The sequence below is a fragment of the Theropithecus gelada genome, chromosome 11, assembly GCF_003255815.1.
Source record: "Theropithecus gelada isolate Dixy chromosome 11, Tgel_1.0, whole genome shotgun sequence".
Taxonomy (NCBI): domain Eukaryota; kingdom Metazoa; phylum Chordata; class Mammalia; order Primates; family Cercopithecidae; genus Theropithecus; species Theropithecus gelada.
This window is the reverse complement of record NC_037679.1, coordinates 96,100,089-96,127,965: the sequence shown is the minus strand read 5'-3', so window position 1 is coordinate 96,127,965 and position 27,877 is coordinate 96,100,089. Positions and strand designations below refer to the sequence as shown.

The 27,877-nt window shown below is 44.4% G+C and overlaps 1 protein-coding gene and 1 pseudogene across 5 annotated transcripts in view; one reads left to right on the top strand and one right to left on the bottom strand.

Moving 5' to 3' along the window:
- Positions 1 to 6,872, bottom strand: part of MFAP5 (microfibril associated protein 5) — a 17,832-nt gene extending 10,960 nt beyond the window's left edge. Inside the window, exons 1-3 of one of the 5 annotated variants that reach the window (XM_025403505.1) lie at positions 6,616 to 6,872; positions 6,035 to 6,094; positions 4,505 to 4,540 (exon numbers count right to left, since the gene is read on the bottom strand). In XM_025403505.1, coding sequence (XP_025259290.1) covers positions 4,505 to 4,540; positions 6,035 to 6,092 — 94 coding nt within the window. In that variant the 5' untranslated portion in view covers positions 6,093 to 6,094; positions 6,616 to 6,872. The remainder of the gene's footprint in view (positions 1 to 4,504; positions 4,541 to 6,034; positions 6,095 to 6,615) is intronic. The other 4 variants (XM_025403502.1, XM_025403503.1, XM_025403501.1 and 1 more) reach the window with 4 other exon arrangements.
- Positions 6,837 to 24,914, top strand: LOC112634997 (annotated as a pseudogene).
- The last annotated feature ends 2,963 nt before the right edge of the window (positions 24,915 to 27,877 follow it).

Below are 27,877 nucleotides of genomic sequence, written 5' to 3'. Positions count from 1 at the left end.
TATATATATATATATATATATATATATATATATTTTTTTTTTTTTTTGAGACAGAGTCTCACTCTGTCACCCAGGCTGGAGTGCAGTGGCGCGTGATCTCGGCTCACTGCAACCTCCGCCTCCCAGGTTCAAGCAATTCTCTGCCTCAGTCTCCTGAGTAGCTGGGATTACAGGCGCCTGCCACCACGCCCAGCTAATTTTTGTATTTTTAGTAGAGACAGGGTTTCACCATGTTGGCCAGGCTGGTCTCAAACTCCTGACCTTGCGATCCACCTGCCTTGGCCTCCCAAAGTGCTGGAATTACAGGCATGAGCCACCATGCCCAGCTATGTTGATGGTTTTCCGATGCTCATTGAGAAGTGAGGTGAAAATGGGGAGGGAAAATGTCAATATAAGTACAGAATAGTTTGCATTTGATTATCGGAAAGTAAAGTCAGAGAAAAAGAAATAAAAATGGTCCAGGTCTTAAGGTGGAATCTATTATATTAGGATAAACTGAGAAAACTGTTTCTGAAACTGTAAATAATAGCACTTCCTAAAACCAGTGGTCTCTACTTTATAAGCAAAATAACAAAGCAGCATTAACATTTACTTTTATTTTTAAATTTACATATAAATTTTATTGTGTTTATAGTATCCACCGTGACATTTTGATAGACATGTATAAAGTGAAATGGTTACTACAGTCAAGCAAATTAACATATCCATATCCTCATTAGTTTCCTTTTTTGTATGTGTATAATAAGAGCACCTGAAATTTACTCTCTCTTAGCAAACAACATTTAAATATTTAGCAAACAGGCCCGGTGCAGCGGCTCACACCTGTAATCCTAGCATACTGGGAGGCCCAGGCAGGCAGATCACCTGAGGTCAGGAATTCAAAACTAACCTGGCCAACATGGTGATCTACTAAAAATACAAAAATTAGCTTGGCGTGGTGGTGCACGCCTGTAATCCTAGCTACTCTGGAGGCTGAGGCAGGAGAATCGCTTGAACCCTGGAGGCAGAGGTTGCAGTGAGCCGAGATCGTGCCATTGCACTCCAGCCTGGGTGATAAGAGAGAAACCCCATCTCAAAAAAAAAATTAAAAAATAAATAAATATTAAGCAAACATTGCATCAGCAATTACCCTTCAATGTAAATAGTTTATATTCATAATCCATTCTACCCACTAGGGGTCAGCAAATTCACATAGTTTACTTTGACTTTTTTTTTTTTTTTTTTTTTTTGAGACAGAGTCTCTCGCCCTATCACCCAGGCTGAAGGGCAGTGGTGGCATGATCTCGGCTCACGGCAACCTCCGCCTCCCAGGTTCAAGTGATTCTCCTGCCTCAGCCTCCTGAGTAGCTGGGACTACAGGCATGCGCCACCATTCCCAACTAGTTTTTGTATTTTTAGTAGAGACGGGGTTTCAACATGTTGGTCAGGCTGGTCTTGAGTTCCTGACCGCAGGTGATCCAACCACCTTGGCCTCCCAAAGTGCTGAGATTACAGGCATGAGCCACCATGCCCGGCCTGACTTTTTTTTTTAACTTCAGATTCTATTAATAAACATCAGATGTAAATCTGATGGGAACGAATATTTTTATAAAGCATGTCAGAGTTATGGATGATTGTTTAAAAGGTGAAATACAAATGAAGCATTTCATAGGAGTTCCCCTTGCCCACCTCATCCTTTTTTCTAAATTACAGATAGAAATTCATCAGGTTTGGCTAGGCTTCATGGCTTATGCCTGTAATCCCAGCATTTTGGGAGACCAAGGCATGTGAATCACTTGAGGTCAGGAGTTCGAGACCAGCCTGGCCAACATGGAGAAACCCCATTTCTACTAAAAATACAAAAGTTAACCGAGCATAGGTGGTGCATGCCTGTAGTCCAAATTACTAAGAAGGTTGAGGCAGGAGAATGAATTGGACCCAGGAGGCGAAGGTTGCAGTGAGCTAAGATCTTGCCACTGCACTCCAGCCTGGAACAGAGGGAGACTCTCCTTCAAAAAAAAAAAAATCATCGGCCTTGACAAAAAAGCCTCTTAACCTTTCACACTCATTATAGTATTTCTTCTTTCAGAACACTCTTTTTTTTTAGCTGGACGTCATTGATTGGAAGAACAATCTTTAATACAAGGAATCTAAGTCTGTTCCAATCCCACAGAATATTTGAAAAACCGCTAACCTGAATCATTCCAGAGACTGCAAGAGAGGAGTCTCTCCTGGGTGTAGCCCAATCCTTCCTGGTTCCCTTTCTCCAGAGGCCTAGCTACATTCCAGTCCAGCCACTCACAGAAACAGCCGCAAAGCCATGGGAGAACAGAGGGCTTGAGAATGTGTCCTAGCTGTCTCTGGGATTTCAGAACAGAGTACAGTTTTTCTGCGTATACCTCAGTTTAACCAACTGTTTCAAGAGCTATCACCATATAAATGCTTTATCTAGTATTCATGAAGTTCTCTCTGAAAAAAAAAATTAACATATTTTCTTTTCCTTTTCTTTTTTTGAGAGAAACTCTCACTCTGTTGCCAGTACGGTGGTGCCATAATAGCTCATTTGCGGCCTCAAACTGCCAGGCTCAAGTGATCCTTCCACCTCAGCCTTCTGAGTAGCTAGGACAACTGGCAAACCACCACACCTGGCTTTTTTTTTTTTTTTTTTTTTTGTAAGAGACAGGATGTCAGGCTGTAAGCAATGGCTCAAATCTGTAATCCCAGCACTTTGGGGGGCCGAGGAGGGCAGATCACCTGAGGTCAGGAGTTCGTGACCAGCCTGCCCAACATGGTGAAACCCTGTCTCTACTAAATGCAAAAAATTAGCTAGGCGTGGTGGCGCGTGCCTGTAATCCCAGCTACTTGGGAGGCTGAGACAGGAGAGTCACTTGTACGTGGGAGGTGGAGGTTGCAGTGAGCCAAGATGGCGCAATTGCACTACAGCCCGGGCAACAAAAGTGAAACTCCGTTTCAAAAAAACAAAAAGGGAGGGTCTCACTCTGTTGCCCAGGCTGATCTCAAACTCATAGCCTCAAGTGATCCTCCCACCTCAGCCTCCCAAAGTGCTTGGTATTACAGGCAAGACAATTCATCGTAGCTTATGACATGTCTGCAAGAAAAGCATCTAAAGTCATAACACAGGACTGGTTCCTAATCAGCGCAGAAAAATGGATTCCGATTTTCAGTTTTGCTGGTGCTGAAATCTCCAGAGGCCTTTCCCCTAGTCTGAAGTCTAGTCACATTCCTGCCCTTTTTTCCTAGATTCAGATCTAGATTCAGAAACTCTAGGATTCAGATATTTTCACCAATAACAGAAAAAAATTTTGTATTTTTGTCTTCTGCACCAGGACCCACTGCAAGAAAAATATATTATACGGTACCCTGGTGTATACATATGGAAAACTAAGAGAAGTTTTATTAAATGTGTATGAAATAATACTTTACTCTTGTAAAACACATGCAATGCATCCTGGTATATTTGTTTTGGTCTATCTTAATTCATTTAAAAAACTAATACCAGTTGTGACCCACTAAGTTGATTTCACGATCCCTTTAATAGGTTACATACTGGAGTGCTCTGTCCTCTAACTCTCCTGGGATGGGAGAAAGGAAGAGATAAATTATAATTATGTTGAATGCCTTGAGGCAGAATGGAGTTTTCTTCATGAAGTTGAAGAAAGTAGTCCTTTAGGAGTCACAACTTTTGGGATTTTTGCTACGGAGAATGGTGTGAGCAAAAAATACCTAAAAAGCAGAAAAACCAGAAAAACCAAAAAATACCTTTTGGGTTTTGCCCGGTTATGCCACAATTTCACTTAGTACTGACATGACTTCTTTTTCTATTTTTCTTTTTTTTTTTTGAGTCAGTCCCACTCTGTTTCCCAGGCTGGAGTGCAATGGTATGATCATGGCTCACTGCAACCTCAGCCTCCTGGGTTCAAGCAATTCTCATGCCTCAGCCTCCTAAGTAGCTAGAACCACAGGCATGCGCCACCATGCCAGGCTAATTTTTTTTTTCTTTTTCCTAGAGATGAGGTCTCCCTATGTTGCCCTGGTTGGTCTCAAACTCCTGGGCTCAAGCGATCCTCCTGCCTCAGCCTCCCAAAGTGGTGGGATTATGGGTATAAGATGACTTCTTACCCGGTCTTTCATTTTTCCACAGTTACATGGATTAAGGAATGCTTTTTGTAAGGACTAGTGAGCGTTTTCTGAGTAAGATAGGAGATGTGTAGAGAAGAGTGAAAACAGAAATGGGCATAGAGGAGGTCTTGGGAAGGTGTTTCAGTAGTTTAAACACACACACACAAGAAACTTTTATGAATGGGATAACAGGATTGTGGAAACTGGTGAAGTTGATCCTATTTCTCACACTTTGGCAACGCATCTCTCTGTTGTAGGAAAGTTTTCTTTTTTTTTTTTTTTTTTTGGCAGGGATAGATAAGCAAGAAGGATTTTTTTAAACTCTGTTCATCTAAATTTTCCTGATAAGAACCCCAACAGAGCCCCTATCCAAAGGTTCACCTACCTCCTCGTTGACTATTGACCCCCAGGGGTATCCATTCTATAGCGAAGGAAGAGAAAAGAGATGTGAGTGACTGCAGCTCTATACCTCATAACCCTTTTATGAGACAAATCAGAAAATCATGGAGAAATGGTTATACTTTATCTCTGTGACTTATTCCTATATAGCTCAATATAAAATTACTGAGACCATTAGTGCTATGAACAAAACCAATAGGAATAGAAACACTTCAGAAAGACAAGTTCCTTCACTGCTGTGCATTTGTTTGGTAAAATAAAAAATAAAAAGGCCGGGCGCGGTGGCTCAAGCCTGTAATCCCAGCACTTTGGGAGGCCGAGGCGGGTGGATCATGAGGTCAGGAGATCGAGACCATCCTGGCTAACACGATGAAACCCCGTCTCTACTAAAAAATACAAAAAAACTAGCCGGGCGAGGTGGCGGGCGCCTGTAGTCCCAGCTACTCCGGAGGCTGAGGCAGGAGAATGGCGTAAACCCGGGAGACGGAGCTTGCAGTGAGCTGAGATCCGGCCACTGCACTCCAGCCTGGGTGACAGAGCGAGACTCCGTCTCAAAAAAAAAAAAAAATAAATAAAAAATAAAAAATAAAAAATAAAAATAAAAAATAAAAAAAGGTCCTGAGAACGAAGCCCTGCTGCCCTCTTGCCCTCATTCCTGGCCAGGAATGAAGTCCAGCTCCACTGATAGACCTGGCAGCCCTTCTAGTGTTTCCTGCTCTTCTAGCCCCATGGCTTCCCCTCTAGCTATGCTAGTGAACAAGACAGAAGAATGATTTTTCTCAATCTGTATCGGAAGAGGGAGAAAAAAAAATAGAGTAGGACATCTTTACAGCCTAAAATTCACTTTCTGTGGCCAATCTTCTAGCCAGATTCTGGGAAATCTGGGAAGATCACTTTTTTCTTGTGTGTCAGTGTGGCACATATTTTTCACATGCCTGTGAATATACCCGCGTGTATGATGGTAATCGTGTATGTATTCTCACTGTTCTTCTTTAAGATTTAAATTTGGTGCAGTTTCTTTCTTTTTTTTTTTTTTAATGGAGACGAGGTTAACTCGTCTCACTATGTTGCCCAGGTTGGTCTCAGTGATCCTCCCTACTCAGTCCCCCAGAGTGCTAGGAGTATAGGTGTGAGCCCACCATGCCCAGCCCAGGTCCAGTTTCTTTCTAGGTAGTCCCTCTGTGTTTGTGTATGCATTTGTATATCAGCTTCTTGTTTGCTTTCCAATTTGTTTATTCAACCCTCTTTGGGTGGTTAATGTGCATTTTTGTGTATCTTCGTTGCACTTTAGTTTCATAATTCTCGGGAGGCTTTCCCCTAGTCTGAAGTCTAGTCACATTCCTGACCTTTTTTCCTTAACACAAAATCTGTTCTTTTCTTCTACTAGGAATTCCAGAGCTCAATATCAAGCATCTCTACTGCTATTCCTCTTCAACCTCATTCCATCCCATCTCCTGCCACACACATGTATAGCTGAGGAGCTGAGGGTTCAGGGAGCAAAGAATAAAGGACTCACCAGAGGGGATGATGAATGCAGCAAGAAACAGCAGCACCTTGGGTCCCAAGAGCGACATATCTATAGGGGTGGTGGGCATAGCAGAGAATGTGATGCTCAGAGGCACATCAGCATTTCAGCGCCAGGGAAAGTTGCCTCCGAGGTCCCTGTCTCTTTGTCTTCCCAGAACTTTCTCCATTTTCCCTTATGACTCAAACCCTCTCTCTCTTTTCTTACCTTTCACCCAACATTCATTTCTCCTTCAAATCTATTCTTTGGTCACGTACCATTATTCTTGCTTGTATTATTCTCTTCTACCAAGTCAGAGGAAATTTTACATTTTGTGTGGTCCATACTTGGCCCTACCCTTTGGCCTCTTTCATCCCTGATGTGGAATCTTCCTTTCTCATCTGCATGTCTTTTTCATATCATCTGCTCATCTTGGCATCTCCTTCATTGGAATTCCATGGTTATTTGGGAGGTCTGCTCAAGTCTAAGTTCAGTGACGCTCCCCGTTGCCCCTCTCCAGCCCTTTCACACACACACAGACATACCCACATTCCCTCTGTCTCTTTAGGGTTTTAGGTAATCAAACAACTCACTGTCTATGGTGTTCTGCTCTTTCCACCGAGTCCTTTGGCTGCTGAATGTGTCTCTCTCCTCTTACGCTGTTCCTACTTTGGCTGGAGAATAAGATGAACAGAGCCACTCCCTGGAAAGGACTTCAGATTTGGACTCCTCTGAAACAATGAAATGAGGGAGAGCAAGAAAGCCAGGCTAGGCGTAGAATGAGTGTTACAATGAGGCTGGAATGAGAAGGGAGATGGGAATTGGCAGTTGCTCACGCCCTCATTCCGAATGTTATGACCACACTGGTGAGAGCTCTTGCTGCTCCCTGGAAGAGCTGGCACCAGCTCATGTATTGCCTTTCTTCCATCCGCCTACTTTCTGGTCCCAGCGCTCCTTTTTTCCTTGGGTTCCTTCTTACCAAAAAGTTCCATCTCCTCCTCGGTGTGTTTTAATGCACATTATAGATGCTATTTCTCTCTCTCCCTGGCTTCTTTTTTTTTTCTTTTTTTTTTCAGACAGAGTTTTGTTCCTGTCACCCAGGCTGGAGTGCAATGATTCAATCTTGGCTCACTGCAACCTTTGCCTCCTGAGTTCATGCGATTCTCCTCCCTCAGCCTCCCTATCTTTCATATTTGAATCATTCCTTCATCCCACTTTCTCACTTTGTTTTGCCTCTTTCTTGACCTACACGTTTAGACTCTTCGTGGTTTTTTCCCCTGGGGATATCCTATGTATTCTCACCACCAAGCAAGCACAGATGCCATATGAGTTTTGTCCAAGAGGAAGGTCGGCTCTCTTGGGGTTATAAAAAGTTGAGGAAATTTTCAGAACTCTCCAAATCATTTTCAAATGTAGAGAAGCTCCGTGAAAGGGGTGCCAACCTTACTTTGTCTTTTGGCTTTGTTTGAGCTTAACTAAGAATCTGGGTTTCTGGGATCTTAAGGATAAAATGCACTCAGATACCCAAAGAAAATTGAAAGGCAAGGTTATTATGCTTGCCTTATTTTCTACCAATATTTTTCCTTAGATCATGTCATGTGTAGATAACACTTTCTCTGATCCAGGAATCTTTTTTTTTTTTTTTTTTTTTTTTAGGATAGGGTCTTGCTCTGTCACCCAGGCTGGAGTATAGTGGCATGATCACAGTTCCCTGCAGGCTTGACCCGGGCTCAAGTGATCCTCCTGCCTCAGCCTCCTAAGTCTCTGGGACTACAGGTGCATGCCACCATGCCATGTGAATTTATGTTTATTTTTTTGTAGAGACAGGATTTTGCTATGTTGCTCAGGCTTGATCCAGGAATTTTAAAGACTTTGTATTTGCTCTTATTCATAGAGACTCTGGTGGTTCAACCACTAAAACATTCCCGCTTTGAATTCAAGAGCAAACGTGAATTACAGAAACTCAAGTCAGAGGAATGGTGGACCTTGTATGCCATAGAAATATGTAAGTTTCAGGTTATCTGTTAGTTCCTTTAGTCCACATTATATATCTCCCTGATGAAATAAATTAGAGAAAAGTGCAGGGAGAGAGAGAGCAGATAGTAATAATAAATTACAGACTAGAAGAAAAAAAAAGGGGGGTATGATGGAAGGCAGGAAGGAAGGAAAGAAGGAGTCTAGTTGAGAGGAAGAAAGAGCAGTGGACACAGAAATAAGCAAATCGCACTTTGTAAGCACCTCTGGGACCTCTGAGGGAGCTGTAAATGCTACATCTCTAAGATACATGGAATCTGGTCAGTCCGCAGAACAATCCGAGTGCTACGCCCAGCTCTTCCTGATCTTCCTGCCCCAGAACTTGTTCTTCTTCCATCTGCTCCACAGTGAGGGGGCTGAGGCTAGAAAACAGATGTGATTCTAGTCTGAGGAGAGTCAGGGAAAGAAAAGGGTGTGGGGAGAAGAAACAAAAAGGCAGATGCAAAGCAGGACATAGCTAAGGCAGGACATAGAATGAAGAGCCTAGAGCAACAGTCAAGTTTTCCATGAAGCTCAGACAGATGGAGACACTGAACTCAGGCCAGTCATTTGGCAGGGAGAGCAATGACCTCAATGTGCTGGCCTAGCTAGAGGCTATAGTTTGGGAGAGCCTCCCCAGGCAGTGGGAGGGGGTGTTCTCCTGGGGTTGTGGGAGGTAGTCTGGAGTTGGGGCAGTGAAAACAGGAACAGAATGTTCAGAGCAGGGCTGAAGAAGAGAATAGGAAGGAAGTAGCATCCTAGAAGGAAAGGAGAGGTAGTGAGGCAGGAACTGGTAGAAGAGCAGGACAACAATATGTTGTTGAGTTTTAGAGACTTTTGAGAACGCAGTTTGTTTCAAGGTTGGTTAGTTTCTTTTCTTTTCTTTTCTTTTTTTTTTTGGGAGACGGAGTCTCGCTCTGTTGCCCAAGCTGGAGTGTAGTGGCGTGAACTTGGCTCACTGCAACCTTCGCCTCCTGGGTTCAAGTGATTTTCCTGCCTCAGCCTCCTTAGTAACTGGGATGACAGGCACCCGCCACCACGCCCAGCTAATTTTTGTATTGTTAGTAGAGAGGGGGTTTCGTCATGTTGGCCAGGCTGGTCTCAAACTCCTGACCTCAAGTGATCTGCTCCCCTCAGCCTCCCAAAGTACTGGGATTACAGGTGTGAGCCACCGCGCCTGGCCAAGGTTGGTTAATTTTTTCATGGCAACTATGGTGGGCCCTTTATTCTACTACAGTTCCCCGTTTGTTTTCAGAGCCCAGGTTTGGATCCCCAGGCGTAGAGATCCCCAGATTTGCTTTTTTCGGGGTGATTTGATCAGCCTCCGTTGCATCGTACATCAATTAATCATTTAATTACATCAAGTCAAAATCAGCACCAATGGTCAGAAACCAGCAAATGCCATCCAGCGTTACAAGCTCATAATTTTCTGGGGTTCTTTTTGACTCATTGAGTAGCAGCCCATACTTCCATCCCATATAGGCTGGATTTCCTGAGGGCAGACAACACATTCTCCAGCAAAAAGAAAGCCCCTCATGGGACTGACTGGCAGGTATAGAAGTGACTTAAGGAAGGCAATCTGTGTTTGAGTTACCCAGGAAAATTTTAGTTTGTATAAAACGTCTGGGAAAGATGGCAGCGTGCAAAGAAAGAGGAGAGAGACAGAGATGTGAGATGTCAGGCTGGCTTTATTCATCTGTTTATTGGCCTGTAAAGAATACACCCATTAGCTGAAGGCCTCTGGGCAAATGTACAGAAACGTTATTGCTACAGTCCCATCCAACTAAATTAAACCCAGGAGCTAAACACACACAAAAAAAATTTCCCATAAAAGGAAGGAAAAGAAAGGGGGAAGGTTATATGAGGCAGGGAGGGCAGGAAGAGGGAGTGGTGTGTGTAGAGGAATGAAGCAATGAAGTAGTAACAGCCAAACACAAAAGATGGACTTAGATGCCAAAAGACATATGTCCTTAGAAAACTTAGGCTAGGGAACACTTGTTTGTCCATCAAAATCCAGCCTAGATGTCACCTCCTGCCAGAAACCTTTCCTGGTCCCCTCTGCTTCTGAAGGGTTAATCATTCCCTCTATTAAATCAACTCTTTGTTTATTTGCATAATTATATAATCCACTTTATTAAACTCTTTTACATATCTTTAATCCCTATTAAGCTGAGTGTTTCTTTTTCTTATTTTTTTATTTTTTATAGGAATGGGGTCTCCCTATGTTGCCCAGGCTGGTATCGAACTCCTGGGCTCAAGTCATCCCCCTGCCTCGGCCTCTCAAAGTGCTGGAATTATAAGCGTGAGCCACTGCCCCTAGCCTAGGCTGAGTGTTTCTTGATGGCAGAGGCTGTCTTACTCCTCTTTAGCTGACATAATGGTTAGCACATTAAAACTCAAAATTTGCAGCCTGGGCAACATGGCAAGACGTTGTCTCTTCAAAAAAAAAAAAAAAAAAAAGAAAAAAAAATTTTTTTTTTCTTTTTTTCTTTTTTCTTTTTTTTTTTTTTTTGAGACGGAGTCTGGCTCTGTCGCCCAGGCTGGAGTGCAGTGGCCGGATCTCAGCTCACTGCAAGCTCCGCCTCCTGGGTTCACGCCATTCTCCCGCCTCAGCCTCCCGAGTAGCTGGGACCACAGGCGCCCGCCACCTCGTCCGGCTAATTTTTTGTATTTTTTAGTAGAGACGGGGTTTCACCGTGTTAGCCAGCATGGTCTTGATCTCCTGACCTCGTGATCCGCCCATCTCGGCCTCCCAAAGTGCTGGGATTACAGGCTTGAGCCACCGCGCCCGGCCTTCTTTTTTTCTTTGAGACAGAGTTTCACTCTGTCATCCAGGCCAGAGTACAATGGCACAATCTTGGCTCACTGCAACCTCTGCCTCCCGAGTTCAAGTGATTCTCCTGCCTCAGCCTCCCAAGTAGCTGAGATTACAGGCACCCGCCACCACACCCAGCTAATTTTTGTATTTTTTAGTAGAGACACGGTTTCACCATGTTGGCCAGGCTGATCTTGAACTCCTGACCTCAGGTGATTCACTCGCCTCCGCCTCCTAAAGTTTTGGGATTATAAGCATGAGCCACCACACCTGGCCAAAAGATTGTTTTTAATTAGTCAGGCATGGTGGCATATGCCTGTGGTCCCAGCGACTTAGGAGGCTGAAGCGGGAGGATCACTTGAACCCAGGAGGTCTAGGCTGCAGTGAGCTATGACAATACCACTACACTCCAGCCTGGGCAACACAGTGAGACCCTGTCTCAAAAAAAAAATCTAAATTTGGTCAACTGGATTGAATTGAGATGAAGACTTGAAATAGTAACTTCCTATTTCTGAAATATTAACATTCAAAAACTTAGTCAAATGCAAGGGGGTAGAGGATAATGTTTTAGGGAAGTAAGCGGTTTGAGAGTAGTATACCTGGAGTTCAGCAAGCGGAACAAGCAATCAATGTATTGAAGTGATATGGGGGCAATAGAACAAAAAGGAATAGGCTCCCTCGGAGCAGAAAAATTGGACAACAACTAGTCTTAAAATAAAGGAATTTTGGCAGTAAGACTGTAAAAGTTATCTCATGTAAAACGTATAGAATTTATATCTATAATAGTGCTTCTGTCTCATCATTTTGCTTTGTGTAAATTTTCTGATGGCACTGGTAGTCAGTCTTACACTGTTACAGTCATACTTTCTTGACCACACAAATGTAAAATGTTTGATCCAAGTTTAAGATTCTGCTCAAGTTCCTGAACCCACAACAAAAAAGATATAAATAACTGATAAAACTGGCTGTAGACAAACAAAACAGGACAAGTTCTAAAAATTCATTCATTCATCTATCTTCTCATTCTATCTGCCAAAATAAAAAGAAAGAGAGAGAGAGAGAGAAAGAAACTCTGGAATTTGCAAATATGGTTTAAAACAGGAAAGTTCAATGTATATAGTTATTAATAATAATAACTTATATAATTAGTAATTTAAGCACATCTATATAATAAATATATAGTATTAGAAATTATATGTATTAATACTAGGCAGCCTGTAAGAGAATCCCAATGATCCTCATCGCCTGTTTTGTTTTGTTTTGTTTTGTTTTGTTTTGTTTTGTTTTTGAGATGGAGTCTCTTTCTGTTGCCAGGCTAGAGTGCAGTGGTGCGATCTTGGCTCATTCCCAACCTCCACTTCCCAGGTTCAAGCAATTTTCATGCCTCAGCCTCCCGAGTAGCTGGGATTACAGATGCCAGCCACCCCACCATGCTAGTTTTTGTATTTTCAGTAGAGACGGGGTTTCACCACATTGGCCAGGCTGGTCTTGAACTCCTGAGCTCAAGTGATCTACCCGCGTCAGCCCCAAAGGGCTGGGATTACGGGCGTGAGCCGCTGTGCCTGGCCTCCCATCTCCTGTTCTGCATCCTCTGTGTGATCCTCCCCCTTTGAATGTGGGCTGGTCTTAGGTACTACTAGCAAATGGAACATAGCAGAGGTGATGGGGTGTGACTTCCCGGATTGTGTAACAAGAAGACTCTGGCTTCTATTTTTGGTGCTTCCTCTTGCTCTCCTGCTTTCTTCTTTGCTCTGAACAAAGCCAGCTGCCATGTTGTGAGCTGCTTTATTGAGATGCTCATGTGGAAAGGCACTGATGTCTGTAGCCAAAAGCCAGCAACCCAAGGCCTGCCAAAAGCCACGTGCATGAACTTGGAAGTGAATCTTCTCTCAGTTGGGCCCTGAGATGATGACAGCACCAGCTAACACCTGGATGACAGCCTTGTGAGATACCCTGAGCCAGAGGTACCTAGCTAAGTCATGTTTGGATTACTAATCAACAGAAACGTTGGGAAAATAAGTGTTTTTTGTTTTAAGCTGTTAAATTTTGGGCTAGATAGATAACTAATATGTTGTATGACTACAATACAGGATTATTTGTATTATATAAATTTAATATATATATGTAACTATATATAGTATATGCCTTAGTTCATTTGTATTGCTGTAAAGGAATACCCAAGGCTGGGTAATTTATAAAGAAAAGAGGTTTATTTGGCTCATGGTTCTGCAGGCTGTGCAAGAAGCGTGGTGCCAGCATCTGTTTCTGGTGAGGGACACAGGTTTCATCCACTCATGGATGAAGGGGAAGGGGAGCTGGTGTGTGCACCTATTACATGGCAAGAGAGGAAGGAAGCAAGAGAGAGGGGAGGGAGGAGCCAGGCTCTTTTTAACAACCAGCTCTCACAAGAATTAATACAGTGAGAACTCACTAATTACTATGGGGAGAACACCAAGCCATTTATGAGGAATCTGACCCCATGATCCAAGCACCTCCCACTAGACCTACCTCCAACATTGGGGGTCAAATTTCAACATGAGATTTGGAGGGGCCAAACCATATCCAAACCATAGCAGTATATAATAATTATATGCTATAGTATCAATACAGTTATATTAAGATGAAATACTATAAATTACCTCATATATTAAATATTAATGTAAATTAGTAATAATAGCTAATATTTATAGAGCATTTATCATGCGTTAGGCTATGCTAACTAAAAAGTAAGTACAGTATGATTATGCTACATAAATTGTATACCTCCTTTGGAAAATAATACATTCACAGGAAAGCAGAGAGAAAAGAAAGGAAAGAGATGAAAAGAAAAAATAAAGAAGAGATAAGGGAGAAGGGAGACGAGAGAAGGAAGAGACATGGAGAGTAAGAAGGAATCAAGACCCCCCTGATTCAGTTACTTCCCCCGGGTCCCTCCCACAACACGTGGGAATTCGCCCAAGTTGAGATTTAGGTGGCGACACAGCCAAACCATATCATTCTGTCCCTGGTCTCTCCAAATCTCATGTCCTCACATTTCAAAACCAATCATGCCTTCCCAACAGTCCCCCAAAATCTTAACTCATATCAGCATTAACCCCAAAGTCCACAGTCCAAAGTCTCGTCCAAGACAAGGCAAGTCCCTTCCACCTATGAGCCTGTAAAATCAAAAGCAAGCTAGTTACTTCCTAGATGCAATGCGGGTACACGTATTGGGTAAATACAGCTGTTCCAGGTGGGAGAAATTGGCCAAAACAAAGGAGTTACAAGGCCCATACAAGTCCGAAATCCACTGGAGCAGTCAAATTTTAAAGCTCCAAAATGATGTCTTCGACTCCAGGTCTCACATCCAGGTCACACTGATATAAAAGGTGGGTTCTCCTAGTCCTGGGCAGCTCTGCCCCTGTGGCTTTGCAGAGTACAGCCTCCCTCCCAGCTGCTTTCACAGGCTGGCATTGAGTGTCGGCAGCTTTTCCAGGCACACGGTGCAAGCTGCTGGTGGATCTACCATTCTGGGGTCTGGAGGGCAGTGGCCCTCTTCTCACAGCTCCACTAGGCAGTGCCTCAGTAAGGACTCTGTGGGGGGGCTCCAATCCCACACTTCCCTTCTGCACTGCCCTAGCAGAGGTTCTGCATGAGATGAGAGCCCCACCACTGCAGCAAACTTTTGCTTGGCCATCCAGGCATTTCCATACATCTTCTGAAATCTAGACAGAAGTTCCCAAACCTCAATTCTTGACTTCTGTCCACCCACAGGCCCAACATCACATGGAAGCTGCCAAGGCCTGGGGCTTCCACCCTCTGAAGCCACAGCCCAAGCTGTATGTTAGCCCCTTTCAGCCACGGCTGGAGCAGCTGAGACACAGGTCACAAAGTCCCTAGGCTGCACACAGCACAGAGACCCTGGACCCAGCTCATGAGGCCACTTTTCCTCCTGGGCCTCTGGGTCTGTGGTGGGAGGGGCTGCCATGCCGTTCTCTGACATGGCCTGGAGACGTTTTCCCCATGGTCTTAGGGATCATAGGCTCCTTGCTACTTATGCAAATCTCTGCAGCTGGCTTGAATTTCTCCCCAGAAAAATGGATTTTTCTTTTCTTTCTTTTTTTTTTTTTTCTTTATATGGAATTTTGCTCTTGCTGCCCAGGCTGGAGTGCAATAGCACGATCTCAGTTCACCGCAACCTCCGCCTCCCAGGTTCAAGCGATTCTCCTGCCTCAGCCTCCCAAGTAGCTGGGATTACAGGCATGCACCACCCCCCTCCAGCTAATTTTGTATTTTTTAGTAGAGACGGGGTTTCTCCATGTTGGTCAGGCTGTTCTTGAGCTCCCAACCTCAGGTGATCCGCCCGCCTCGGCCTCCCAAAGTGCTGGGATTACAGACGTGAGCCACCGCACCTGGCCAGGTTTTTCTTTTCTATCACATAGTCAGGCTGCAAATTTTCCAAACTTTTATGCACTGCTTCCCTTATAAAAATGAATGCTGGCTGGGCGTGGTGGCTCACATCTGTAATCCCAGCACTTTGGGAGGCCCAGGTGGGTGGATCACAAGGTCAGGAGTTCAAGACCAGCCTGGCCAAGATGGTGAAACTCCATCTCTACTAAAAAATATACAAAAATCAGCTGGGTGTCGTGGTGGGTGCCTGTAATCCCAGCTACTCGGGAGGCTAAGACGGAGAATTGCTTGAACCCAGGAGGCAGAGGTTGCAGTGAGCCGAGATCGAGTCATTTGCACTCCAGCCTGAGTGAGATTCCATCTCAAAACGAAACAAAACAAAACAAAACCTGAATGCTTTTAATAGCACCCAAGTGACTTCTTGAATGCTTTGCTGTTTAGAAATTTCTTCCACTAAATACCCTAAATCATCTCTCTCAAGTTTAAATTTCCACAAATCTCTAGAGCAGGAGCAAAATGCCACCAGTCTCTTTGCTAAAACATAACAAGAGTTACCTTTGCTCCAGTTCCCAACAAGTTGCTCATCTCCATCTGAGATCACCAAGCCTGGATTTTATTGTCCATATTGCTGTCAGCATTTTGGGCAAAGTCATTCAGCAACTTGTGTTTTGGAACTCTAGGAAGTTCCAAACGTTCCCACATTATCGGGAGAACCCGCTCCCGATATTTACATGAGTTCTTTTCTATTTCCTAAGTGTCTCGGCTGGTTAGAGAAATAAAGGGAAAGAGCACAAGAGAGAGAAATGTAAAGCTGGGTGTCCAGGGGAGACATCACACGTCAGCAGGATCCATGATGTTCCCTGAGCCATAAAACCAGCAAGTTTTTATTAGGGATTTTCAAAAGGGGAGGGAGTGGAGGGAGTGCACGAATAGGGTGTGGGTCACAGAGATCACATACTTCACAAGGTAATAAAATATCACAAGGCAAATGGAGGCAGGGCAAGATCACAGGACCACCGGATGAGGCAAAATTAAAATTGCTCATGAAGTTTCAGGCACGCATTGTCGTTGATAACATCTTATCAGGAAACAGGGTTTGAGGGCAGACGACCTGTCTGACCAAAATTTATTAGGCGGGAATTTTCCTCATCCTAATAAGCCTGGGAGTGCTACAGGAGACCGGGGCATATTTCATCCCTTCAGCTTCCACTGTAAAAGGCGGCAAACCTACCTTCAGGGCGCATTCTCTTTCTCAGGGATGTTCCTTGCTGAGAAAAAGAATTCAGCGATATTTCTCCTATTTGCTTTTGAAAGAGGAGAAATATAGCTCTGTTCCGTCCAGCTCACTGGCAGCCAGTTCAAAGTTACCTCCCTTGTTCCCTGAACATGGCTGTTATCCTGTTCTTTTTTCAAGATGCCCAGATTTCACATTGTTCAAACATACATGCTCTACAAACAATTTGTGCAACTGACACAATCACAGGGTCCTGAGGCGACATTCATCCTCCTCAGCTTAGGAAGAAGATGATGGGATTAAGAGATTAAAGTAAAGACAGGCAGAGGAAATCACAAGGGTATTGATTGGGAAAGTGGCAAGTGTCCATGAAATCTTCACAATTTATGTTCAGAGATTGCAGAAAATACAGGCATAAGAAATTATAAAAGTATTAATTTGGGGAACTAATAAATGTTCATGAAATCTTCACAATTTATGTTCTTCTGCCGCAGCTTCAGCCGGTCCCTCCATTCGGGGTCCCTGACTTCCCACAACACCACATTTTTCTGTCTTCTTCTGAACCCTTCAAACTGTGCTAATATCTGCCTGTTACCCAGTTCCAAAGTCGCTTCCACATTTTCGGGTATCTTTTCAGCAATACCCCACTCTATTGGTACCAATTTACTGTATTAGTCCATTTTCACGCTGTTGATAAAGACATATCCAAGACTGGGAAGAAAAAGAGGTTTAATTGAGCTTACAGTTTCACATGGCTGGGGAAGCCTTAGAATCATGGCGGAAGGAAAAAGGCACTTCTTACATGGCAGCAGCAAGAGAAAATGAGGAAGAAGCAAAAGCGGAAACCTCTGATAAACAACCCATCAGATCTCATGAGACTTATTCACTACCACGAGAATAGCATGGGAAAGATGACCCCCTGCCCTGATATAATTACCTCTCCCTGAGTACCTCCTATGACACATGGGAATCCTAGAAGATGCAGTTGAAGGTGAGATTTGGGTGGGGACATAGCCAAATCATATCAGTTCTCATGAGATCTGGTCATTTAGAGGTGTGTGCTACCTCCCCACCTCCCCGTGCTCCTCCCCACCTCCCCGTGCTCCTGCTTTCACCATGTGAATGGCCTGCTCCTGCTTTGCCTTCCATCATGAGTAAAAGCTTCCTGAGGTCTCCCCAGAAGCAGATGCCACTTTGCTTCCTGTATAGCCTGTGGAATCATAAGCCAATTAAACCTCTCTTGTTTATAAATTACCTAGTCTTGGAGTACAGTGGTGCCATCTTGGCTAACTGCAACCTCCACCTCCCAGGTTCAAGCAATTTTCGTGCCTCAGCCTCCTGAGTAGCTGGGATTACAGGCCGCCCACCACTATACCCAGCTAATTTTTGTATTTTTAGTAGGGACAGGGTTTCACCATGTTAGCCAGGCTAGTCTCGAACTCCTGACTTTGGGAGATCCACCTGCCTTGGCCTCCCAAAGTGCCGGGATTACAGGCCTGAGCCACCATACCTGGCCTCTGACCAGGTATTTCTTCAGAGTAATGCAACGACAGCCTAATACAGTGACAGTCAGAGCTGTACTGAGAGCAGTGACAGCTGGTCTTTCAAATCCTCCTTACTGACAAGTTTTCGTGAATCACTGATACCTTTCCATTTGAAGAGCATTCTCCTCAACTCCCTGAATGCTGCTATTTAACAAACTACACCAAAATTTAGTGACTAAAAACAACAATAATGATTATTTTTCTTGATTCTGTGTGTTGATCAGGTAGTAATTCTGCTTTTCATAGCGTTAGCTGGGCTGCAGGGATGGCTGAATGGCTAGTTGCTGCTAGCTGCCAGTGGGAATCCCAAATAGGGTTGTTGGCAGAAGCCTCAGTTATCTTCCATTTAGTATCCCCACCAACTCACTTGAGCTTCTTTGTTTTTTTTTTTTTTTTTCGAGATGGAGTTTTGCTCTGTCACTCAGGCTGGAGTGTAGTGGTACGATCTTGGCTCACAGCAACCTCTGCCTCCCAGGTTCAAGCAATTCTTCTACCTCAGCCTCCCAAGTAGCTGGGACTACAGGTGCGTGCCACCATGCCTGACTAATGTTTGTATTTTTCAGTAGACGGGGTTTCACCATGATGGCCAGGCTAGTCTCGAACTTCTGACCTCAGGTGATCCGCCCGCTTCAGCCTCCCAAAGTACTGGGTTTACAGGCGTGAGCCACTGCACCCGGCCTCACTTGGTCTTCTGACAGCACAATCATGGGTTGAGAGAGCACGTGAAGAAACATCACGTCTCCTAAGGCTCAGTCTTAGAAGTTCCCACCATGTTCTGTTTGTTCCAATAAGCCACAGGGTCAGTTCCAATTTAAGGGAAAGAGAAATGAACTCCACCTTTTCCTGGGAAGAGTGGCAAAAAACAAACCTGCAGTCATCTTTAGTCCTCCACAGCATCTCTGAAGTTACGCCTCATCGTTTCAACAGAGTTAAGTGTCAAATAGTCAATATTTACATTTTGCCCTTTCCCTGAAGCCTAACTCACCTCTTCTCACAGTTCTTTTTTTTCCCTTTTTCTTTTTTTTTTTTTTTTTTCCTTTTTTAGGGCACCAGGGGCCGGCATCTCGCCCCGTTGCCTAGGCTGGCGTGCAGTGGCGCTATCTCAGCTCACTGCAACCTCTGCCTCTCAGATTCAAGCGATTCTCCTGCCTGAGCCTCCCAAGTAGCTGAGATTAGAAGCATGTGACACCATGCCCAACTAATTTTTGTATTTTTAGTAGAGATGGGGTTTCACCATGTTGGCCAGGCTGGTCTTGAACTCCTGACCTCAAGTGATCTGCCCACCTCAGCCTTTCAAAGTACTAAGATTACAGTCATGAGCCACTGCGTCCAGCCTCTTGTTGCAATTCTTTCTTTCTTTCTTTTTCTTTCTTTCTTTCTTTCTTTCTTTCTTTCTTTCTTTCTTTCTTTCTTTCTTTCTTCCTTCCTTCCTTCCTTCCTTCCTTCCTTCCTTCCTTCCTTCCTTTCTTTCTTTCTTTCATTTATTTATTTTTGAGAGGGAATCTCGCTCTGTCACCCAGGCTAGAGTGCAATAGCACAATTTTGGCTCACTGCAACCTCCACCTCATGGGTTCAAGCAATTCTCCTGCCTCAACCTCCCGAGTAGCTGGGATTACAGGTGCCTGCCACCACACCCAGCTAATTTTTGTATTTTAGTAAAGACAGGGTTTCACCATGTTGGCCTGGCTGGTTTCGAACTCCTGACCTCAGGTGATCCACCCACCTCGGCCTCCCAAAATGTTGGGATTACAGGCGTGAACCACCGCATCTGGCCCTTTTCTCACAGTTCTTTTTTTTTTTTTTTTTTTTTTTGAGACGGAGTCTTGCTCTGTCACCCAGGCTGGAGTGCAGTGGCCAGATCTCAGCTCACTGCAAGCTCCGCCTCCCGGGTTCACGCCATTCTCCTGCCTCAGCCTCCCGAGTAGCTGGGACTACAGGCGCCCGCCACCTCGCCCGGCTAGTTTTTTTGTATTTTTTAGTAGAGACGGGGTTTCACCGTGTTAGCCAGGATGGTCTCGATCTCCTGACCTCGTGATCCGCCCGTCTCGGCCTCCCAAAGTGCTGGGATTACAGGCTTGAGCCACCGTGCCCGGCCTTCTCACAGTTCTAAGAAAAGCTGTCACACAAGAACCTCTTTGTTGCTGAATAATACAGACACATTTCAATCTTACATTCTTATTTTCTGAAACATTAGTCACTGCTGACCAGTCCCTACTTTTGAAATGTCCCCTCCTCTTGACATCTATGATATCACAGATGTTTGTTTTCCTCTTAACACCTCTCTAGTGTTCTTTTACATTTTTTTTTTTCCTTCTTCTTCTGTTTACTCTTAAGTGCTGGTTTTCAAGGTTCTGGCCTGGCCACCTCTCTTTTTACTGTACTTTCTCCCTCTCCTCAATCCACTCCCAATTCTTCATTTAGCATCTATTGGTTTATTCTCCCAGATCTATACTTCAGTCTAAACTCTATCTATCACCTAAAATAATCAAAAGGGTCAGGATCTAATTTCAAAACAGTTTATTCCAGTGCAAAGTGTGAAGATGGCACACCTGGAAATATCAACTCCAAAAGAAGAAAGTCAGCTTTGTGAAGTCAGGAAGTTAAGGGTTTATTTATATAGACAGAGGAACTTTGAGCAGGATTACAACTCTTTTTAGACAAGGTTGGCACATAGTTATAGCAAACTGAATGGTTATAAAAGTGTTTCTTTTTGGGAGAGTACATATAGTTGTTTTCTTGTTTTTCTTTTTCTTTTTTTTTTACAGAAGTGTAATAGTCATGGGTTTTCTGTCGTCTGGTCTAAGCAAGGCAGAACAACAAAGAAAAAGTTAATCTGTAACAAAGGTCATTAATTAAGAAGGCAGGAGGTTTTTGTCCCTGACGTCGTTTAATTTTCTGTAGTCATTGTACGGGACAAGAAAAATGAGAAAACGAGTTAATCTATAATCTGAGAAACATATTATAGCCATATGTGACTCAGATCAGTCTCATTTCTGTCAAGGTTTAAATGTTTTGAGGGGTTCCAACAGCTTTTCTTTTTGAGACAGAGTCTCACATTGTCACCCAGGCTGGAGTGCAGTAGCATGACCTCCTAGGCTCAAGCGATCCTCCCACCTCAGCTCTCCCAGTAGCTGGGACTATGAGCATATACCACCACACTCGGCTAATTTTTTGTATTTTTTTGTAGGACAGATTTTTACCATGTTGCCTGGGCTGGTCTTGAAATCCTGAGCTTGAGTGATCCCCCAGCCTTGGCCTCCCAAAGTACTAGGATTACAGGAATGGGCCACTGTGCTCGGCCCCCAACAGCTTGTTTTTTTGTTTTGTTTTGTTTTGTTTTGAGACAGAGTCTTGCTCTGTTGCCCAGGCTGGAGTGCAGTGGCATAATCTCAGCTCACTGCAACCTCTGCCTCCTGGGTTCAAGTGATTCACCTGCCTCAGCCTCCTGAGTAGCCGGCACTAAGGGTGTTACCACCACGCCTGACTAATCTTTGTACCTTTAGTAGAGATGGGGCTTCACCATGTTGGCCAGGCTGGTCTTGAAATCCTGACCTCAGGTGATCCACCTGCCTCGGCTTCCCAAAGGGCTGGGATTACAGGTGTGAGCGACCGCACGCAGCTCAACAGCTTTTACATTGTACTTATTTTCACATATCTATGTCCTCAACTCTAAGTCTGAATATGCAATAGCACATCATTGTTTGAACATCCCATAGACACCTTGAGTCAGACAGGCTTTAATTACAGAAAGTCCACTCAGAAAGGGGAAAAGCTAAAGAAACACTCTAGTCTGAGCCCCCAGGAGTGACTACCAAGGGACTCTATTGCTTCTCCCACCATCTAGGGGCCATCTTCCAATATTGGAATGTCACCACTCGGGCATGAGAACCACCCTGGCCATGCTATTATCCACACTAAGAAATCGGATGCTCACTCCTTGCTGTTCTTCTCACTGAGCTTGGTTTTTAATTCAAGTCTCATTCTAGCATATACGGTCACTGGAACCTAAATCACATTCAAACTCTAGCTGTAGGAGAGTCTTGGATATGTAGTTTTTCATTTTCCACCATCTGTAGTACAGGAAAAGCTCAAGAAAAATGTGTGGATAAATGTTGATCTAGCTAAATCCCTAATAGCTCAACACGTCTGGGACAGAATTGTCATCTTCCTGCACAGTGCACCCCCGCCCTCAGCTAAACTGGTACCATGATCTACTAAGTCACACAGTTGAAATATGTGTGAATCATCCTCATTTTCCTCAATTTCTCTCTTTGCCTAACTTGAGTCCCAGCACACACACCACACCCTTTATCACACACCACACCCTTTATCATTAGAATCCCACTGAGCCTACCTCCTTAATATCTTTCAAATCCATCCATCTTCTATTCTTTCCACACGGCTTCAGCTCTGTTCAGTCATTACTCTAACAGAGTTCTAAGTGATCCCCCAGTTCCCATCCATGCTTCCCCATCTTTATGATACAAAGCAGCCAGAGTAATCTCTTTAGCACTAATCTGATTAAGTCATTCCCTGGTTTAAAAACTACAAAGACTCTTCATTATTCTTAGGATATGGATGAAACTCCTTAGCATGACATACACAGCTATTCATAATATTTTTATGTTGTGTCATCAGTGCTCCAACCTACCCACCCCAGAACCTTTGCCTTTTTTTTTTTTCTTTTTTTGAGACAGGGTCTCGCTCTGTTACCGAAGCTGGAGTTCAGTGGCATGATCTCAGCTCACTGGAACCTCCACCTCCTGGGCTCAGGTGATACTCCCACCTCAGCTTCCCAAGTAACTGGAACTACAGGCATGCACCACCATGCCTGGCTAATTTATTTTATTCATTTATTTATTTACCTATTTATTTATTTATTTTTGTAGAGACAGGGTCTTGCCATGTTTCCCAGGCTGGTCTCAAACTCCTGGACTCGACAATCAGCTCATCTTAGCCTCCCAAAGTGCTGGGATTATAGGCATAAACCACCATGCTCACTTGCCCAGCCTTCTCCCTTGTTTTTTAGCCATACTGAATTACTTACAGTTCTTCAAAAGCTCAGAAGTCTTTCTTATTTTTCTGTTTTTTAATTAAATATATATTTTTTAAATTTAAAAATAGAGACAGGGTCCCGCTATGTCACCCAGGCTGGTCTCCACCTCTTGGACTCAAGCGGTCCTCGCACCTTGGCCTCCCAAAGTGCTAGGATTACAAGCATGAGCCACCACGCCCAGTCGGTCTTTCTTTTTTTCTTTTCTTTTTTTTGAGACAGAGTTTCACTCTTGTTGTCCAGGCTGGAGTGCAATGGTGAGATATTGGCTCACTGCATCCTCCGCCTCCCGGGTTCAAGTGATTCTCCTGCCTCAGCCTCCCAAGTAGCTAGGATTACAGGCATGCCCCACCACACTCTGCTAATTTTGTATTTTTTTTTTTTTTTTTTTTGAGACGGAGTCTCGCTCTGTCGCCCAGGCTGGAGTGCAGTGGCCGGATCTCAGCTCACTGCAAGCTCCACCTCCCGGGTTTTATGCCATTCTCCTGCCTCAGCCTCCGGAGTAGCTGGAACTACAGGCGCCCGCCACCTTGCCCGGCTAGTTTTTTGTATTTTTTTAGTAGAGACGGGGTTTCACTGTGTTAGCCAGGATGGTCTCGATCTCCTGACCTCGTGATCCGCCCGTCTCGGCCTCCCAAAGTGCTGGGATTACAGGCTTGAGCCACCGCACCCAGCCTTAATTTTGTATTTTTAATAGACATGGGGTTTCTCTATGTTGGTCAGGCTGGTCTCGAACTCCCGACCTCAGGCGATCGGCCTGTCTCGGCCTCCCAAAGTGCTGGGATTACAGGCATGAGCCACTGCGCCTGGCAGTCTTTCTTATTTCTAAGACATTGGCAAATAATTTCAGTCTTTGAAAGAATACTCTGCAGATGAGATCCTGCCAGAGGCCCTAGCTTCTGGAATGCAGGGCTGTGTGCAGGAGAGACCGTTCAAGCTCTGTCTTGCATTTCCCTCATTGTGGTCACTGAGAAATAGCATGGATTCCAGCTGGTGCAGGGGATGCAAAGGAAAATTAAGCTCATTTTTCAGGATGGTCTGACATCAGATTTTTACCTATTTAGCAGATTCTTCATTCTTTATGTCACTGAAGCTGATTCAGTAGCCAGAAAATAGCTACATAAAGAGGCTTGGTCAGGTTAGGAATTCCAGTAATCTTCAAGGGGTTGTAGTAGTTGAAAAAGCTCATATGAGTGAACAATACTTTCCAGCCATACAGAAGTTCACTATGCTTGACCTTGGGATGGCCAACCAGATGGAAGCATCCTGCCTCACAGGATGCTTTGAAGAGCAAACCAAAGAGCTCTAGAAAAATCCTTTCTCAGGAAGAAAGGGGCTCTGTTTTCTGAGCCATTTATTCTTTGTTTTTGTTTTTGTTTGGAGACAGTCTCACTTTGTCATGCAGGCTGGAGTGCAGTGGTGGCATGATCTTGGCTCACTGCAACCTCCACCTCCCGGTTCAAGTGATTCTCCTGCCTCAGCCTCCTGAGTAGCTGGGATTACAGGCACCCGCCACTACCATGCCTGACTAATTTTTGTATTTTTAGTAGAGACGAGGTTTCACCATTTTGGCCAGGTTGGTCTTGAACTCCTGACCTCAAGTAATCCGCCTGCCTGGGCCTCCTAAAGTGCTGGGATTACAGGCATGAGCCACTGCACCCGACCCATTCCTTCTTTGAAATGTGCAGTAGATTCCAGGATTTGGAAAAGTTAAAGCCTTCCTTTTGCTACAGAAGTTTCCAAGTATCCAGGAGCTGAGTAATGATTCCATCCAAGAACTCGAGCAGATTATTGGACAAGTGGTAGCAGAGCAAATTCATGCCTTCTTCACACAGTCCAAGTGATGCACGGCCTCATGTCTACTCTGTATTCTCCTTTAGACCACGAACAACAAGATCTTGTTTTCATATTTAAAAACCAAGAAAAATATTTCTTCTCACAGCAACTAGTGAAAGATGAGGTGAGGCCTGAGCGGAGCCTGCGAGTCATCCTGCTGTCAGAGGCACGTGAACCAGAGCAACTCCATCGTGAATAGCAGCAGGATAAATGAGGTTGAAACCTACTGGTCTACATTCCCAGAGGGTTAAGGCATTGTAAGTCACAGGATGAGACAGGAGGTCAGCACAAAATACAGGTCATAAAGACCTTGCTGATAAAACAGGTTGCAGTAAAGAAGCCAGCCAAAACCTACCAAAACCAAAATGGACACGAGAGTGACCTCTGGTCCTCCTCACTGCTATACTCACACCAATGCCATGACAGTTTACGAATGCCATAGCGACATCAGGAAGTTACCCTATATGGTCAAAAAAGGGGAGGCATAGATAAGCCACCCCTTATTAGCATAGCATCAAGAAATATCCATAAAATTGGGCAACCAGTCACCCTCGGGGGCTGCTCTGTCTTTGGAGTAGCCATTCTTTTATTCCTTTACTTTCTTAATAAATTTGCTTTTGCTTTGCACTGTGGACTCACCCTGAATTCTTTCTTGTGCAAGATCCAGGAACCCTCTCTGGGGGTTTGGATCGGGACCCCTTTCCTGTAACACCGCTATACTGTCCGGGTTCAGGCATTGAAGTTATTGGACTGCAGAGGGCACTGCCTCATTCAGTTAAGATGAAAAGCGTTGCTAGAGATCTTCCCAAGACAGTCAGGGACTCTCATTCCCAGCAAAATGACAATTAGGGCAGATGTTAATGTGTGACCTTGACCTGCATCTATTATGGAATGGTCTTCTAAAAAGTTGTGTGTGCTAGATCTAAAAGACCCATCTAAAGGAAACAAACTTACGATGAAGCGTTATGTATTACAAGCCCCTTGTTCCTGGGGTCAGAGCTGCTGTTCTTTAGGTCTGATCTTTTTTTTTTTTTTTTTTTTTGAGACAGGATCTCACTTTGTCACCCAGGCTGCAGTGCAGTGGCACAATCTTGGGCTCAAACGATCCTCCCACCTCAGCCTCCCGAGTAGCTGGGAATATAGGTCGACACCACCACACCCAGCTAATTTTTGTAGAGATGGGGTTTCACCATAGCATATGGACACCATTCTTAGGCTGGTCTCAAACTCCTGAGCTCAAGCGACCCACCCACCTCGGCCTCCCAAAGTACTAGGATTACAGACATGAGCCACTGCGTCTGGCAGGTCTGGTCTTCATATACCAGTGCTTTGAGGGTTGCTGCCAATGTAAACAAGCAATTGTACAAATATATATATTTATAGAATAAGTGTGGTATAATAAAAAATACATTTGGTCTTTGGGCCTGGTTCCTGTCACAGAAACCTTAAAATCCTTGGAATTTCCTGAGTGATAAGAGTGTCTTTTGTTATTCACAACAAGCCCCTGATCTTGCATAACATCAGTCACACCTGAACTTGTGCTACGTTAATACATGACGTAAGGCGTGGCTCCTGTTCCGGATGAAACTGCTCAGGTAAAGACCAAGGGATAAGAGGAGTGGAACTATCAGCCCCACCCACTGACCTTCGGGAAGCAGGCGGGAGAGGGGGCTGGAAATAAAGCTCTATAAAAACTCATGAACAGTGGGTCTTGATGAGCTTCCGGGTTTATGGATTCGTGGGCTGCTTCCAACTGCTAGGAGGGTGGTGCACTCCAACTCCGGGACCGAAGACCCTGTGCTCAGGACTCTTCCAGACCTCTTTATCCGGCTGTTCATCTTCCATAATCAACTGGTAAGTAATACGTTTTCCTGAATTCCGTGAGCCATTCTAGCAAATGATGGAACGCAAGGAGGAGGTCATGGGAACCCCAAAATTTATAGCTGGTCAGTCAGAAGTACCGGGACTTTCAATTGGCATCTGGGTGGGAGCAGTCTTATGGGACTGAGCTCTGAGCTTGTGGGATCTGACATGACTGCAGGTAGATAATGTCAGTATTGAGTTGGATTGTAGGACACCCAGCTGGTGTTGGAGAATCTGGTCAGGGTGGGGAAAAAAACCCCGCACATCTGGTGTCAAAAGTGTTCTGTGTGAGGTTGTAGAGAAACAAATGTATTTCTTAGAATACGTAAATTAAAAAACACATAAAAGGAATCAGAATTCTTGAAAGTGGAGGGAAGAGTCTGTAGTTCCTAAAACGGGACACAAGAGGGCAACAAATAACCTCCAGAGCCTTGCCATCGAGTTGCTTTTCTTTCCAAGGGGTTTACACTTTAGTTGATTGCTAATATAGTTCTTGTAGCAAGAATATTGAACTATGCCTGACAGGATGAAAGGCTCCTGATGACTAAGACCTGTACTTCATTTATAGTCAGTTTCCTTCTCAATGCCAGGCACTGCGTTGAGTACTGATATTTTAAAAAGATGAATCAGTCAAGGAGTCAAGAATTTCGTGGGAAAGAGCAACAAGTGATTCTTATTTTTTTATTTCCCCCAAATATAAAGAAACAAATGGTCAAACCCATTTCCATCAGTAATACTAACTGCTTCAGATGGTGGAGAAAGGCCGGGCACGGTGGCTCACGCCTGTAATCCCAACACTTTGGGAGGCCGAGGTGGACGGATCACCTGAGGTCAGGAGTTGGACACTAGCCTGACCAACATGAGGTGAAACCCCTTCTCTACTAAAAATACAAAATTAGCCGGGCGTGGTGGAGCATGCCTGCTGGAGAATCGCTTGAATCCGGGAGGCGAAGGTTGGGGTGAGCCGAGATCTCACCATTGCACTCCAGCCTGGGCAATAAGAGCAAAACTCGGTCTCAAAAACAAACAAACAAACCAAAGATGGTGGAGAAAGACAAGGCGTGGTGCCTGTAATCCTAGCACTTTGGGAGGCTGAGTCAGCCTGGGC